Raw genomic sequence first — 17,321 nt, forward strand, 5'->3', positions numbered from 1 at the left:
ACAAATGAATACCAATCTTAGACCACCAGTAATGAGTAAACCAGCTCTTCAGTTAGACCTTCCATGGGATACCTATCCTCTCCTCTACCAGGAGCCTTTGTGACTAACACAGGTCTACTTTTCTCTTTCAAAACCAAAACAATGTGACAACTGAGTCATGTGTTCTAAGAAGCTTTACAGATTCTGCCAAATCTTTTAGTTCAATCTCAAAAACAAGAGGTTTCAAGTGCTTTCCTAGAAAATCCAACTTGAGGAAAGAACAAGGTATTCATTTCAATCAGGAGAATTCCGTGTTATTTCATGGAGGCACCTTTCCCTTAGGGACAAGACAGGGATAAGGTCCTCTTACTTGAACTCTTCAGCCCAGCTGACAATGAAATCTACAAACACTGTGCACCTGGACTCCACTCGCACCTCTGCCCTCATTGATCACAAAAGTCCCTGTGAGAAGGCCTAGCTTCTTAGGAAGATAAAGGGAGATAAACCTTGAGGGCAAGGGCCCTGCAGGGTCCCATGGCCAGGGAGTGGTTCCTGCTAGTTACCTGGAGTCACGTGTGTTTTTGGAACTCACACAGCAATAAAAGCCTTTCTGCCTGGAAATCAGCTCAACAGGCTGCTTCTGCTTCACCCTGCTCAGGAACAGCCAGACCTCCCCTCCCTGCTTTTGGTTTTTATAAAAATGTAATGTTAATCCCATCTTTTTTATGAGGTGATACGGCCACCTCTGTCCCAAGGGAGATAGCCATTAAAGCTGAATAACCAATCATTCACATGCCAGAAAACCGAAAGTATTCTCTTACCTTTTTGGGGTCCATGTTGAATTTCTTTCTTCCCATGGCTATTTGTTTGTTCCTCTGAGTAGTTTTGCTATTCATTTGAAATAATTAAAAAAATCATTAACAGGTACATTTAGAGAACACAGCATTTCACACAACACAGCCCAGTCACAGCCCTTCAGCACATCTTCCCTCTCACGACAACAACACAGGACAACTCAACAAAGTAAAAAGCATGGGTACACTTGGGGAACTCTGGCTCTTTTTAACATATGATAACTTGGGACATACTTCTTCAGAAAAAAATAATGATGAAAAATAGCAACTTTTTTTTAAATAAAAAAGCACAGTTTCTTATGATACAGAAAATTTATTTCTAGGTAGTTACTTCTGATTGCTTGTGCTTACTCCCAAACTTACAAAGGTAGACAAGGTCTTAGAGGAAATAAACTGCAGAGCTACAGCCCTGCCTCCCAGGAGGAGGAAGGAGCCAGGGACAGAAAACGCAATGAACAGCTCCAAAGGCCCCCATAACCCAGGCCTAGTCCTCTCACCCCTGCAGCAGACACCAGTTGACAAGTTCAGCTAGAGAGTGGAGGTGGGGAGCAAAGAGATGAAGCAACTTGAAAGCAAAGCCATAAACTGCTTACCTCTCCTCCACAGAGGTTAAGTTGTCAATCTCTGTCATCACTTCTGCAATTTCATATTTTAGCCTCTGCCAAAAAAGAAGGATTTTGGGGTCGCAGGGTGTCTTAGCCTTCTTCCACCTAGGCTCAGGCATGTTTTAACCTTGTAGATACCACCTTCCCAGAGGGCTCATTGGAGCATTGCAGGTACCACAGGTACCAGCACCCGATACCTCAAAGTCAGAGCCAGCACTGCTTAGGAGAAAACAAAATGATTTGTCTATCCCTTGTTGGATGACAGATGAGAGAGGTTCACTAGGCAGACTCTAGAGTACTTGTGTGTAAAGTTAAGAAGGAATGTGGAAGAATATTAGAGGTGTAAAAAGGAAGCCTATCCAGCAAAAAGAAGGCAGCAGGTCCCTAGTCCCCGGAAGTATAGCCACTCCCCACGACCTGGCATGGCTTGTGTGCCTTCTCCATGCTGCCTACATTCTCGGGAGACCAGGCGGATGTTGAGGCTCAGACACTTTCAGGTTAGCACTGAGGTAGTTTATCAGCAGCTTATCAGTGACAGAGTGATTCTTGTCACTCTGTCAGGGACAGGGTCCAGGGGGTAAAACCAGATCTGGATCCCTAGGACTCAGAGACCAGAGACATCAGAGGGAACAGACTCCCCTTTCCATTAGTGTGTCCCCTACTGGCTGAGAGGCCCTGGACAGTATCTTAGTTTCCATGGGCCTCAGCATTCTCACTGATGGAATGAAGTAGAGTTAAATTAAGGTATCATATTAATTAGGAGTATAATTACTTGTATACAAATAATATAAATTTTTATTCTTCAACTAAAGAACTTATTCTGGGTTGCAGGATTTTTCCAAGAATAAAGGATTACCTTAAAATGTCTATAAATTACCTTTCAAATACAAAGAAATTTCTATTCAGGGCCCTATTATTTGTGTGCCAAGAAGGTCAGATTTAAAAGTGAGTTCCTAGAAAGGAGTCATTGTCTGGGATAAGGCTTGGCCCTGCAGCCAATGGCCTTTGAGCCATATTTATTCTGGCAGTGACAATGACTAGGAAGCTTCTTAAAAGGAGCCAATGATTGACTTTTCCAAGCAAGCCCCACATGGAAGGAGCCCAGAGGCCTTGTGAATAGTTTTTGTAGAAATCACAGACACCTCAGCTCTGAAACTGTGGCTTTGCTCATTCGCCCCTCCTAAGGGACATCATTTACCCTGTCCTGAGTAAAGTACACAAGTGTGAGAAGGACATTGTTTATTCATCTGTTTGTCATTCATCTGTTTCTCCTACCACCTAGTAGGTACATAGCTGGAAACCAATATATGCTTGACCATTCATTCAAAGGATATCTGAGTGCCAAAAATGTACTAGGCAATGTTCTATGTGCTCAATATATTGTATATGATCAAGATCTTACCATAAAATTTTAGAGGACAATGCTCAGCAGACCTGTGCTGCTGTTTAAACCTGCCACTGGGACTCTGGAGCTTCAAGCTGACTGCTGCAGACTTCAGACTCACTATCTCCACTTCTGTCCCAGAGTCTGCATTGTCTGACCTAAACAGCTTTTGCTTCTCCAGTTTAGACAACTCTTTTGCTTGGTCTCTTGATGTAGTTCTTACAGCCATACACTAAACACTGATTTTCTATATTTTCCTAAAGCAACTTCTTATTCAGTATTACACCCAAAAGTAAAAACCAAGAGCTTTTTGGTTTTGTTCTTTACCTCAATGTCATCAATAAGTTCCTTTTTTCTTCGACGAATGTCCAAAAGTTCTTCTCTCTCTTCTAATGAGAGGTCTTCAGGCACTGAAAAAGAAAAAAAAAACAAACAGTTCAACAATACTTTTCCATGTCTGACAAGGCTGGAGATGGAGGACTGGCTAAAAGGCTGCTTAAAAAAACTACTGATCCTTTCTTCTCATTCCCTTCACTGAAGACCATTTATTTCTTGAGTAAAACCAAAAGGTTAGGGGACACCAAACACAGCTGAGGGCACAGGTACTTCATAAAACTGAAGGTGAGATAAACGCTGAAGTCTCCCAGTCTTCCCCTTGGAGCTCCCAGACTGCACACCACAAGACTCCTGCAACCCAAACTGCTCTGACTAGAGGTGTGGAAGGTCTTCTCTGCATCAGCTGATCAGCTTCAGGTCACAGATACTGAAACTGAGAGGGGAGCACCCACCACCTGCACACCCATGTCGCCCAGTAGGGAAACTTGGTCAGCTGCCTTCCTGCTACATTCATAGCTCCCAAACAATTCTCAGTCATTCACTCTCAAATGTGGGTAAACCTCTAACATGTAAAATACATACCAAAACAGACACATGAAAGCTAAGAGAGGTCAAAGTGGTTACAGCCTGGGGAGCAAGACATAAGGAAGGGACAGTAGTGTGGGTCTCCCAACCCAGTCCCATGACAAGCTTCACAGAACCAATTGCTCTCTAGTACACACTTAACTGATAAATACAAAAATGTATTTCACTCACACCAGATTGGGTTGTGTAGAAAACAAGAAAGAAAAAAAAACTGCTGGGAGTGTACATTGGCACAGCCTCTTTAGAACACAATTAGGTACTGTTTATTAACATCAAAGATGTGCATGCCATAACCTAGCAACTTTACTTCTAGGGATATGTATGTGTAACTAATTTAAAAAACATACTTTTGTACATATACATATATACATACACATGTTTTATATATATACACATACACATAGATATATGAAAAACTCTCTAGCAAAGTGACAGAGAATATGTATAATAATAAAAATAAGCACATTTTGTACATAATAAAAAAAGAAAGGAAATAATCTAAATGCCTATCCACAGAAGAATGGGCAAATGTGTTGTTGGATTATATACACAATGAAATCCCAAACAGCAGTGAAAATGAATAATACAACAATCAACAAATGAATGATCTCAGGAAAATTATGTAGAAATAAATACTTTCTATATAAACCTTAAAAACAAAAAGTTAAATAGAATGATAAATACAGAACTGAGCTAATACTGAGCGATCATCTAGGAGCAGAGAAGGAGCATGGGATTGGTAGGAAAGCACACGATACTTCAAATTTGTAATTTCCTGCCTGTTCTACCAGACCCAAGCTTCATTAAATTCCATATTAGTGATTTCCTTAAGCAATTTTCTATGCTGAGCAACTAATGAGAAAGAACTATCATTTACTGAACCAGACTGGACGACATGCTTTAAGAGGTTATCTCAATTAAATCTTCAAAATACCTTTGAGAGTAGCCATTATTATCTCCATTTATAAGTGAGGAAACCAAGGCTAAGTGAGATCTAATGATTTTCCCTGGAGAGAGACTATTAAAGAAAAAATGGGGGCTGGGGATATAGCTCAGTTGGTAGAGTGCTTGCCTCACATGCACAAGGCCCTGGGTTCAATCCCTAGCACCACCAAATAAAAGAAAAGAAAGAAACAATGGTGGAAATGTCCTAATTTGACCAAGGACATAAATACACACATCCAAGATGCTCAACAAACCCCAGGTAGGATAAACTTAGATACACAGGTCATGCAACATGCTTTTGGTAGGTCTAGCAGCTCAATAATGTCATCAGGAACCTGGTCTTTCCATTCTGCTTTCCAAAGCGCCAGCTTCATCTTGAACTAAAGCTGATTTCTTTTATGCCAGAGGAATAAGAAAGCACTTCCTTATTCATGGGTCTCTCAAGTTTCTTTCCAGAAGGACCCACAAAGTCTCTCCTCAATTTTTGCTGGATCAACCTGGCTCAGACTAGGGTTTATATGAATCAGCAATAGAATTACTGTGTGTCACACTTAACATTTAAGGGGAAGACACACAGAGATCCAGGTCAAGAGATAAGGTGAGGAAGAGGAGAAAATGATGCTTCCAAAACCAAGAGAATAAAGGCTTTTACCATGAAGAAAACGAACGTCAAATGCCCACACTGATCAAGAACATAAAGAAGCAACCAAGCCAACAGGCAATTCTTGAACCTTCAAAGCTATTATTTTTACCACTCTTTTCCCAGTGCTGGGATTGAGCTAAGGGGGTACTTTACTACTGAGCTATCTCTCCAGTCCTTTTTATTTTGTGATTTCTGAGTCAGGGTCTCCCTAAATTGCTAAACTGATCTTCAATCTGAGGTTCTCCTGATTCAATTCCTGAGTTACTAAGATTATGGCCAAGAGTCATTGCGCCCAGAAGCCTGTATTCTAACAAATAGAATATTATTTCTAAAAGTAGTCAGCTGATTGACACTATCCTTTTACTTGAAAGTAACTACACCTGAAGTTTTAAGTTAAACTTGTCAACAATGCTGGCTGGGCACCCAAAAGCGGCCTCCTTGAGGGAAAAAACTCTCTGCTGCTGAGTTCTCCAATGCGGATATATGAAAACAAGAATCCAAAAGGGTAGAGCTGTACTTCAACCACCTATAGACACTTATGTTTCTTTTAAGAATGTCTATTTACAGGGCTGGGGTTGTAACTCAGTGTTAAAGCACTTGCCTAGCAAGTGTGAAGCAATGGGTTTGATCCTCAGCACCACATACAAATAAATAAAACAAAGTTATTGTGTCCATCTACAACTAAAGAGAAAAAAAGTCTATTTACAGTATCTCCCCTCCTGCCCTGAGGATGTGCAGTGTTGGTTAACAACAGAGTGAAGGCTTTGAAGGTGAATACAAACACCACAATGATTTAACGCTAAAAATCCTAAAGCTCCTTCAATCAGAAGCTTTCCAGGATTCCCTTGATTTTTTTTTCTCCTCTAGTGATGCCTGTCTTTTCCTACCCCTTTAAGGCACTAAGGAGTAATAACAAAGTGTTTTCATTTATGTTACCAGTAATTCCACCTTTTAAAAAGATATTTTGTATGGTAGGATAATGTGATTGTGGCTATCTAGAAAAAATCTTTATTTCCTAGAGACTCATACTATAGTTGTTAGGATTATAATGCTATTAAACCAGTACTTTGAAATACTTCAGAAAAAAAAGAACTGAGCCAAATAACAACTGTTGAATCTATTTGATAGATGTATGATTATTTGTTATCCATTTTAAAATTTGAAAATTTTCATAGTAAAGAGTAACAGAAAATGTTTTGGTATTAAATGGCCAATATCTTTTAGGATATTCAGCAAAAGCGTCAACAGGAAGTAATAGAATACTCAGCACATCTAAAAGACTCAGTCCCCAGAGGCAGAGTGTGCTCAGCATGAGCAAGGCCCGGGAATCAATGCCAAAAAGGGAAAGAAGGACGAGAAGAAAGAGAGTGAAGCAGGGAGGGAGGAAAGGAAAAAGGGAAGAGAAAGAGAAGGAGGGGAAAGAAAAAAGACTTTAATAAAAGGAACTGAAGTATGTGATGAAATATTTCCAGAACAATCTGCACAGCTTCAGTCATTTAAGTATCTTTTCATCCTATTATTTCTCTGGACACCCAGAATGCATAGTGAATACCAACACTGAGCTGTTATACCAGCTGTTTAGTGAAGTTCTATCAGCATCTATCTGCATCCAAAATAACTTTGCAGTCATAAATCTGCTGACACACAGGCAATTTCACACATGCAAGTGCTATACTAAAAATGGGATGCTAAGCAATGTTTAGAGAAGGGGTACCGATTATCCAGACCCTTTCCAGGAGCACACCAGTTTGCTCTATGAAGGCAACATAAGACTTAGATTGAGTTACTGACATTGTCTGTCTATACTTGTTCACTTGGACTCTATTGAGTAAGAAGAAACAAAGGTGTCATGGAGGATTTTTCTTTTTCTCCCAAGAAATCTAGCAATTTATTCTTAAACTGAAAATGAATATATGGATGTGGTTTTACCCTAATGCACAAAAAGGCATATGATGAAAACTTTTATTTCAGCCTCAATAAAGCTACCTTCTTTGAAAGAATCAAATCAACTGAAAATTTCTTCTCTGGCTGCAAAATCCTAAAGTTTGTTGGATGTCCTTATTATGAGCTTCCATATAGAATTCTGACACTCCAGAGGTGGGCTTAAGAATGGCCCTTCAGGGCTGGGGTTGTGGCTCAGGAGTAGAGTGCTCGCTTAACACGTGCAAAGCCCTGGGTTTGATCCTTAGCACCACATAAAAATAAATAAATTAAATAAAGATATTGTGTCCAACTACAACTAAAAAATAAATATTAAAAAAAGAAGGAAAGAAAGAAAAAATGGCCATTCAGGGGCTGGAGTTGTGGCTCAGTGGAAGAGCTCTTGCCTAGTGTGTGTGAGGCACTGGGTTTGATTCTCGGCACCAAAAACCAATAAATAAAATAAAGGTCCATCAAACAACTAAAAAAAAATTTACTTTTTTTAATATATATCTGTTGATAGACCTTTATTTCATTCATTTATTTCCCCAGGCTGACCTGAAACTCCTTCCTTAGCCACCCAAGTGCCTGAGATTACACATGTACACCATCCTGCCCTGCACAACTCTTCACTGAAATCGACATCTTCTATCCTAAAGTTTACCTTCCTTGCAACACTAACTAATCAACACTAATTTTTTTGTTGTGATTTGGTATTTTTTAGATTTTTGTTCAGTTCAGGTACAAGCCAATTCTATAGGACACTAAGTACACTGGCATGGGCCTGGGCATTGGTCCCTGTTCATCAACTAAATGGAAATTTTGTACACAGGGAAATAATGCCTTTCTTGTGATACCCCAAAAACCAATGATTGAACTGTTTAGAGCACAAGTTCCAAGGGACTACTAGCATGATACCATGATACAAAAAAACAAAAACATAGACTATAGGCCACCAGAGATACACTTCTGGACCTCATCACCACTCAACAGCCACTTGACTGACCTCAGGGAGGTGACAAAGCTGTTTAAACACTCACATTCAAGTGGGTAACTGGGCCAGTCACATGATAACAATAACAGGAAGGCCACCTCAGCAGAGTGCTACAGTTAGCTAGGGTACTTTGCCTGAACTGCAGGGCAGGTAGGATCAGAGAACCTTCAGAGTAAGAAAGGGTAAGAAGCTCTGAGCAGTCCCCATTGACATAAGAATCACTCCAAATACTATCATCACCTCCTTGAGACTTCCTCTCTTACCATTTCCCCTCAAGCTCCATTTGGATTAGATTCAAAAGCAATATTTCCAGGAAAAAAATTAAGAATTTGCCACTAGTACACTATCACTAATGAAAATTCTGAAAGAACAAATATCAGGAAAAAAGATCTGAGGTAAGAAGTGTTAGATGCAAAAGGGAATGATGAGCACTGATCTCCAAAAGCAAATCTAAAGGAAAACTGACTGAGATAATAATATCTCCTAGAGGGCTGGGGATGTGGCTCAAGCGGTAGCGCGCTCGCCTGGCATGCGTGCGGCCTGGGTTCGATCCTCAGCACCACATACCAACAAAGATGTTGTGTCCGTCGAGAACTAAAAAAAATAAATAAATATTAAAAATTCTCTCTCTCTCTCTCTCTCTCTCTTTAAAAAAAATAATAATATCTCCTAGAATAAAAAATAGAACTAAAATGCCTTACAATAGCATGTAAATGGGAAGAAAAAAATTGCTCCAAAGTTCTTAGCATTCTAAGGATGAGGGTATACATTATTAATTTTAGACTCAACAAGCTAAAAAAGCACACTCAAATTTCTAGGCCTTTTCTTTTTTAAAAATATTTTTTAGTTATTGTTGTACCTTTATTTTATTTATTTGTATGTGGTACTGAGAATCAAACCCAGTGACTCACATGTGCTAGGCAAGCACACTACCACTGAGCCACGCCCCCAGCCCCATCTAGATCTTTTTCTTTTTTATTTGTTTTAACTAGTTACACATGACAGTACAATGATCTGGAATCAGATGGGATAAAATTTCTCATTTTTCTGAGTATACAGGTTGCAGAATCACATTGGTCATGCAGTCACATATAAACCCACAGCAATAATAATGTCTTTTATTCTGCTGTCCTTCCATTCCCTCCTTCCCCTCCCCTCCCCTCCCATCACTTCTCTCTACCCAATCTAATGTGACCCACTTCTTTTCTTTTCTTCCCTTACATCATCATACATGTATTCTGTATAACGATGAGGGTTTCCTTCCATCTTCCGTGCAATTCCCCTTCTCCCTCCCTTTCCCTCCCACCTCTCTTCCCTATCTAGAGGTAATCATCTTCCCATGCTCTTCCTCCCTACTCCATTTTGAGTCATCCCTTTATATCAGAGAAGACATTCAGCATTGTTTTTTTGGGATTGGTTAACTTCACTCAGCATAATCTGCTCTAATGCCATCCATTTCCCTGCAAATGCCATGATCTTGTTATTTTTTAGAGCTGAGTAATATTCCATTGTGTATAAATGCCACTTTTTTATCCAACATTGTAAAAGCTATCTACGCTAAGCCTCAGGCCAGCATCATTCTAAACGGAGAAAAATTGAAGGCATTCCCTCTAAAAATCTGGAACAAGACAGGGATACCCTCTCTCACCACTTCTATTCAACATAGTTCTTGAAACACTAGCCAGAGCAATTAGACAGATGAAAGAAATTAAAGGCATAAATATAGGAAAAGAAGAACTTAAACTAGCACTATTTGCTGATGATACAATCCTATACCTATAAGACTCAAAAAGTCAACCAAGAAACTTCTAGAACTAGTAAATGAATTCAACAAAGTGGCAGGATATAAAATCAACACCCATAAGTCAAAGGCATTCTTGTATATCAGTGACAAATCCTCTGAAATAGAAACCCCATTCACAATATCCTCAAAAAAATTAAAATAAAATAAAATACTTGGGAATCAACTTAACAAAAGAGGTGAAAAATCTATACAATGAAAACTATAGAACCCTAAAGAGAGAAATAGAAGAAGACCTTAGAAGATGGAAAGATCTACCTTGCTCATGGATAGGCAGAATTAATATTATTAAAATGGCCATATTACCAAAAGCAATTTACAGATTCAACAAGATTCCGATCAAAATCCCAATGGCATTCCTCACAGAAATAGAAAAAGCAATTATGAAATTCATCTGGAAAAATAAGAGACCCAGTATAGCTAAAACAATTCTAAGCAGAAAGAGTGAAACAGGTGGTATCACTATACCAGATCTTAAACTATACTACAGAGCAATAGTAACAAAAACAGCATGATACTGGCACCAAAATAGGCAGGTAGACCAATGGTACAGAATAGAGGACACAGAGACCAACCCACATACAACTACCTTATATTAAACATAGGTCTTTTCTTTTGACTTGGGATTGAACCCAAGTATATTTTACTACTGAGCTGCATCTCCCTTTTATTTTTTATTTTGAGATAGGGTCTCACTAAGTTGCCCAGACCAGCCTTGAATTTGCACTCTTCCTGCCTCCAGGGTCACTGGGATTACAGATGTATACCACAATGCCTGGTTCAAATTTCTAGACTAAGCAGGAAAGGAATGGAGTTCAAAATGCACAAACTGGGAGGAAGAATTAAAATTGGATGAGAAAAAAATAATTAATACGACAAGTGGGCTGGGGGTGTAGCTCCATGGCAGAACACTAAGGCCCTGGGTTCAAACCCAACAAGGAAATCAATCAATCAATCAATCAATCAATCTCATAAAAAGATGAGAAAGAAAAACACAAAAGCCATTAGAAACACAAACTGCAAAATATCCAAGTAGGAATAAAAAAATCTGAATATATCTTTACTGTGTCAGTAAGAAAAATAAGTCCATGATACTTGGTAATCTATTCCCACTATTGATTCTGAACTGGCTTAGGAACTTCCTTTGGCCAAAACAAGTGGTAGATGTGACAATGTGTAAGGTCCAGCCCACAAAGTCTTATACCTGCATCTCTACTGTCTTGGGACCCTAAGACCACCAGGCCTTGGAGAAGCCAGTACCCACAGACTTGAGAATAAAATCTACTGTGCAAAGAAACCACACGTAGAGAGACAGTCACAGACATTCGACTGTTAAAGCCACCTTAGCTAAGGCCTCAGGCATGAGAGTGACAACCTCTGGGATGAACTCAGCTCCCAGCTAATCCAACAGTTGAATGCAGCAAGATGAGTGAACCTGCTATAATCCCAGCTACTTGGTTGTAGAGGCAGCCTCCTGCAAGTTCAAGTTGCAGTCTGGAAAATTCAGTAGAGCAGTTGTCTCAAAATAAAAACAAAGACGACAGCTGGGCATGGTGGTGCATGCCTGTAATCCCAGAAAACCTGGAGGCTGAGGCAGGAGGATCACTGCCTCAGGAGTTCAAGGCAGGCCTCAGCAACTCAGCGAGACCCTGTCTCAAAATAAAAAATAAAGGGGGCTGGGGATGTAGTTGAGTGGTATAGCATCCTGGCCAGGAAGGCATAAATGGTGGGAATTTTCTGAACAGCATTCTAACTAGTATTTATTCTCTAGATTCTTTGGAATGCAGAGTCGATTGCAGTATTAGCAGCTTCTTAATTCAATGTAAACCTGCCACCATCACTGGGAATCATTATAGAACAGTATGGATTCAGGGGTCGTGAAGGAAGCAGGAGTTCCTATAATGACTCAATTTTGGGGACCCATGCTCTAGGACCCTCTTCTAGCCATCTCAGAGCTATGGCAAGCACCCCAATTCTCCATGTCACATTATCCCTTCCTGCTCAACATACTCACAAGTACTTGATGTTTCTTGTAACTTTTATTGAAAAAATTGATAACAGACCACATTCTCTGACCTCAGAGAACTTCTGATATAGAAATCAGTAACAAAACAATGACTAGAAAAAAACATTTGTTTTGACACTAAGAAACATAATTCCAAAAGGACACTATGTTAAGTGAAATAAGGCAAACACAAAAAGACAAACACCACATGTTCTCAAATTCCTTATTCAAAAGTTAAAAATATTGACTAACAGTAGAAAAGAATAGAATTGTAATTTCTAGAAGCTTGAAAGGGAAGAAGGAGGGAGATAGAGGGAAGTTATATTATCCTGATTTGATCAGCACACATTCTATACCCCATAGATATATACAATTATTACGATAATTTAAAAGAAAATTTAAAACAATTTTATATAAATCATTGGTCAAAGAAGAGATAGTAATGTAAATTAGAAAACATCAAGAAGAAAAGGTAATATAAAATACTATATATTAATGCTGTGGGCTACAGCAATATTAAAGCGTAAAAAACCCAAACTTAACATAATTATTTTAGAAAATAAGTTGAAGGACTGGGCATGGTGGCATGTGCCTGTTATCCCAATTGTTAGGAGACTGAGGCAAGAGGAATCTGTGGTCAGCCTCAGCAATTTAGTGAGTCCCTAAGCAACTTAGTGAGACCCTGTTTCAAAATAAAAAGGGTTGGGGAGATGGCTCAGTGGTAAGCACCCCTGGATTTATCCCCAAAATACCAAAAAAAACCCAAAAACCCCAAAACTTGAAAATGGTAAGTTAAACACTCATCTTAAAAATTAGAAAAATAACTCCAACCAGAATAGCAATTATCAAGAATATAAGTAACAATAAATGTTGGCAAGGATGTGAGAAAAGGGTACACTCATATAGTGTTGGTGGGACTGCATGTTGGTGCAACCACTCTGGAAAGCAGTATGAAGATTCCGCAAAAAACTAGGACTAGAACCACCATTTGACTCAGTTATCCCACTCCTTAGTATATGTCCAAAGTATTTTTTAAACATTTTTTTTTTAGTTGTAGATGGACACAACACTGCTATTTTATTTATTTTTATGTGGTGCTGAGGATCAAATCCAATGCCTCTCATATACTAGGTGAGCGTTCTACCTCTGAGCCACAACTCCAACTCCTGTCCAAAGGATTTAAAATCAGCATATTACAGTGCTGCAGCCTCATCAATGTTTACAGCAGAAAAAGTCGCAATAGCTAAGCTATTGAGCCAACTTAGATGCCCTACAACAGATGAATGAATAAAGAAATTATGGTATATAAACCAGGCATGGAGGCACATGCCTATAATCCCAGTATCTCAGAAGGCTGAGGCAGGAGTATTGTGAGTTCAAAGTCAGCTTCAGCAATTTAGCAAGACCCTTAGAAACTTAGCAAGACTGTCTCCAAATAAAATACAAAAGATGGCTGGGAATGTTGTTCAGTGGTTAAGAGCTCCTGGATTCAATCTCCAGTACCAAAAATAAAAATAAAGAAATTATGGTATATATACACAATGGAGTATTACTTAGCCATAAAGAAAAATGACTTCATGACATTTACCAGTAAATGGATGGATCTACAGACTATCAAAAAGTGAAATAAGCCATTTCCCAAAAACCAAAGGTCAAATGTTTTCTCTGATAGGTGGAAGCTAACCCAAAATAAGGGGAATGGGGGATGGGGAACAGAAGTACAGTGGACAAAGGGAAATGAAGGGAAGGGAGTGGGAGGAAAAGGGAAGAAGTGAAATGAATCTGACATAACTTTTCTTTCTTTTTTTTTGTACACATTTAGTTTTATTGTAACAAAGCAACTTGTACACTTTTAACGTTTAAAACTGAACATCAACTTTCCTTTCCAGTGAAAACAAAAAAGAAAATTTAAAAATAAACAAACAAAATTACAATAGAGAATGTCAATTCCAAATAAAATCCTACAGGTTCTGTCGATTCTCCCATTGAGTGGCAGGGCTCAAGTCATCATTAGGAGAGAATTTTATTTTAAAAGTGTCATCTTAAACTGCAAGGATGTCCGTTAAACATCACAATTAAACATGCCAAAGGAGAAGCCATGTTGTCAAAATGCCCACTTAACCCACCCAAACATCTCAAACCCACCCTTTGCTGACCTTCTATAACCCTATTTTTTTAAGTTTTCTTTTTCTATTTTTAAACAAGAAAAAGTAGACAGATACATGTTGGTAAATGCTAACTGTCCATATTCACATAGAGACACAGTGTAATCTCTGAGCCCAATATACAGAGAAAGGAGGAAAAAAGCTAGAATTCTATGAACTACTACACAGGGGCCTAGCACCCTCCAGCTTCCAGCAGAGTGAAGGGAGCAGAAGGTTTTTCTTTTTTCCCACAGAACACGGTGGTGTTGATTCCATACAGTTTTTTGTTTTTTGTTTTGAGACAGGAAGGGATAAAAATGAATTTAGAACAGAGGGTGTAGAGATTCTTTCCCCATTGTACTCTGCTCAAGGTATTTCCCCCCAAAATAAGTTGAGAAGCATGGTTTGAGAAAAGAGACCTCAAGAAAAAGGGTGACTGAGCACAAGGGGGTGGGGGGGAGGAAGGAAAAAAAGACTGCAACTTGCTCCCAGGGACTGAATTAAAAAACAACAAAAAACAAAAGAAAGAAAAAGGTTGGAATCCATCAGTGTTCAATTAGTCGTCTTCTCCTTCATCCTCCTCTCCTTCCTCCCCTTCATCATCATCTTCATCATCTTCACCTTCATCCTCATCCCCTTCTTCATCAATATCTTCCAATCCTTCTTCTTCATCATCATCATCATCTTCTTCTTCTCCTTCCCCTTCTTCATCATCCATATCAGGAACCAAATAGTACTGCAATGGATTTGGCCAAATACATCTTTGATGACCTCTCCTAACTCATCTGCACCTGCATCAGAATGGTCAGTAAACCAGGTAAAGAAGCTCTCTGGTTTATTCTGCGTTTGACTTGAACGTTTCATCAAATCCTTTCCAGATTTCCATTTGATTTCAGTGGACTTTGAAGACGGATCACCACTCTCATTCAGATGAAATTCTTTGGAGAGAACTTTATTTTCGAAGTAAGGATTTTCATCAAAATAAAAATCTATTCTGTAACCTGATTTGATATCTTCAAATTCTGTCACTTCGACTGTGGTCAAATAATGCAGCGCCTCTTCATCTTCCTCCCCAAGCAGTTCGGACACTTGTGGGTGGTTGACAAATGTTGTTACCCAAAAATTTGGGATTTTGGCGATCAATTCTGACCTCTTCTGAAAAAATGGTTGGCGGAGTTTGTTATATTTCTGTTCTACTTTCAATATCTCCTCACTGGCTTGTTCATTAAGTCTGTCTATTTCATTTTGTACTTCATTGATATGTTCAATTGCTTCTTGTTGTTCTTTTTCTCCCTTCGGCAAACCCAGAGAGGCCGATGAATTCGCCTGCTCAGGGGCGGCAGGCAGTTTGGGTTTTTTTGTTTGAGACTGGAGCAAAGATTGGTGTTTGGGGGCCATCCTGTGAGGGAAGTCAAGGAGCAGACCCACAGGTCTCACAGCTCACCAGGGAGAAGTGCAGAGACGACATAACTTTTCTATGTGCATATATGAATACACCATAGTGAATCTCACCATTATGTACATCTATAAGACTGGGGTCCTAATTAGAACAAGATATATTCCATGCTTGTATGATTACATAAAATAGACTCAACTGTTATGTATAACTAAAAAGAACCAATAAAATAAAACAATATTTTAGAGGATTTCCCTCTTAATGTTTAGCAAATTTTTACTAGCTCAAAGATCTTAATATGTTGTGTTTTTGTTTTTTGGGGTTTTTTTTTTTTTTTTTTTTTTTTGGTGTGTGTGTGTGTGTGGTTCTGGGGATTGAACCCAGGGCCTTGTGCATGTGAGGCAAGCACTCTACCAACTGAGCTAAATCACCCAGCCCTTAACATATTGGTTTTTGAAATATAAAAAAAGAATTAGAAAAATAAAATCTTAAACCCCCAAAATAATATACAGAAATTAATTTTAAAAATACAATAAAGTCCAGCTACTTTGGAAAAGTGCTTGTTAATTCTTCAAAAAGTTAAATATATGATCAGCAATTCCATTCCTAGATATATAGTCCAAAGAAGTAAAAATATATGACCACATAAAACCTTGTACATAAATATTCAAAGTAGTAAAAAGGTGGAAACACAATAGTCAAAAGGTGGAAACACTCCAAATGTCCATTAACAGATGAGTGGATAAACAAAATGTGGTCTATAGATACAATGGAATTGAAATACAATTATTCAATCATAAAGAGGAATGAAGTTCTGACACATGCTACAACACAGATGAGCCTTGAAAACTAGATGTTAAGTAAAATAAGCCAGCCACAAAAGACCACATATTGTATGATCCTACTTACAGGAAATGTCCACAATAAGCTAAAAACAGACAAAACAAATTTTTGGTGACAGGAATCAGATCAGTGGTTAATCGAGTGGAGGCGGAAGGCACTGCCTGAGAAAGAGCCCAGCAGAGCTTCTGTGGTGAGTAAATGTTCTTCCCAACATGTCTACACAAGCGTCTGTACAGGCTAAATACATGGAAAAGAGCTCGAGCTCCAGGAACACTTAAAATTTGGATACTGTGTTAGTCAGCTTTCTGGAACTAAAACAAATACCTGAGATAATCATCTTATGAGGAGAAAAAGTTTATTTTGGTTCACTGTTTTAGAGGTCCAAGTCCACAGGTTCCATTGCTTCTGGGCCTGCAGTGAGGGTCACGTGGTGAAGCAAAATCCCCACCAGGACTCAACAAAAGAGTGGTCCCACAATGTGGAGGGGGGCATGTCTCCAGTGACCTAAGACCTCCTGTTAGGCCCCACCTCTTAAAGGTCCCACCACCTCCCAGAGATGCAACAGTAGGAACCAATTTTTTTACTACATGGACCTTGGGGGGACATTTTAGATCCAAACTATAGTAAGCATTTTTATGCACTGCCTTTAAAAATCTACATCTGAACAACAGATCCCTCTCAATCCTTGACAGAGGGAAGAATTTTCTAAAATAGATACTAGAACAGCCTTCTAAGAACCTGCCATATAACAACAGAACCAACACTTATCAATGACATACAGCTATAAGGAATACTTACTTTATTATGAGAAAAATTTTAAACAAACATTACTAACTTTTCTATGACAACTTTGAACACTACTGCTATTATTCTTCCAAGTCTCCTTC

The 17,321-nt window shown here is 38.9% G+C and overlaps 1 protein-coding gene, 1 non-coding gene and 1 pseudogene across 2 annotated transcripts in view; all 3 read right to left on the reverse strand.

Moving 5' to 3' along the window:
• Positions 1 to 17,321, reverse strand: part of Cyth3 (cytohesin 3) — an 89,438-nt gene that overhangs the window by 16,562 nt on the left and 55,555 nt on the right. Inside the window, exons 2-4 of the mRNA XM_026404209.1 lie at positions 3,150 to 3,232; positions 1,427 to 1,491; positions 801 to 867 (exon numbers count right to left, since the gene is read on the reverse strand). Coding sequence (XP_026259994.1) covers positions 801 to 867; positions 1,427 to 1,491; positions 3,150 to 3,232 — 215 coding nt within the window. The remainder of the gene's footprint in view (positions 1 to 800; positions 868 to 1,426; positions 1,492 to 3,149; positions 3,233 to 17,321) is intronic.
• LOC113178690 (protein SET-like) lies at positions 14,748 to 15,593 on the reverse strand (annotated as a pseudogene).
• Positions 15,950 to 16,023, reverse strand: Trnav-cac (transfer RNA valine (anticodon CAC)). Its single transcript has one exon. It is a non-coding gene; the product is annotated as a tRNA-Val (tRNA).

The sequence above is a fragment of the Urocitellus parryii genome, chromosome 9 (assembly GCF_045843805.1).
Source record: "Urocitellus parryii isolate mUroPar1 chromosome 9, mUroPar1.hap1, whole genome shotgun sequence".
NCBI classification, from domain to species: domain Eukaryota; kingdom Metazoa; phylum Chordata; class Mammalia; order Rodentia; family Sciuridae; genus Urocitellus; species Urocitellus parryii.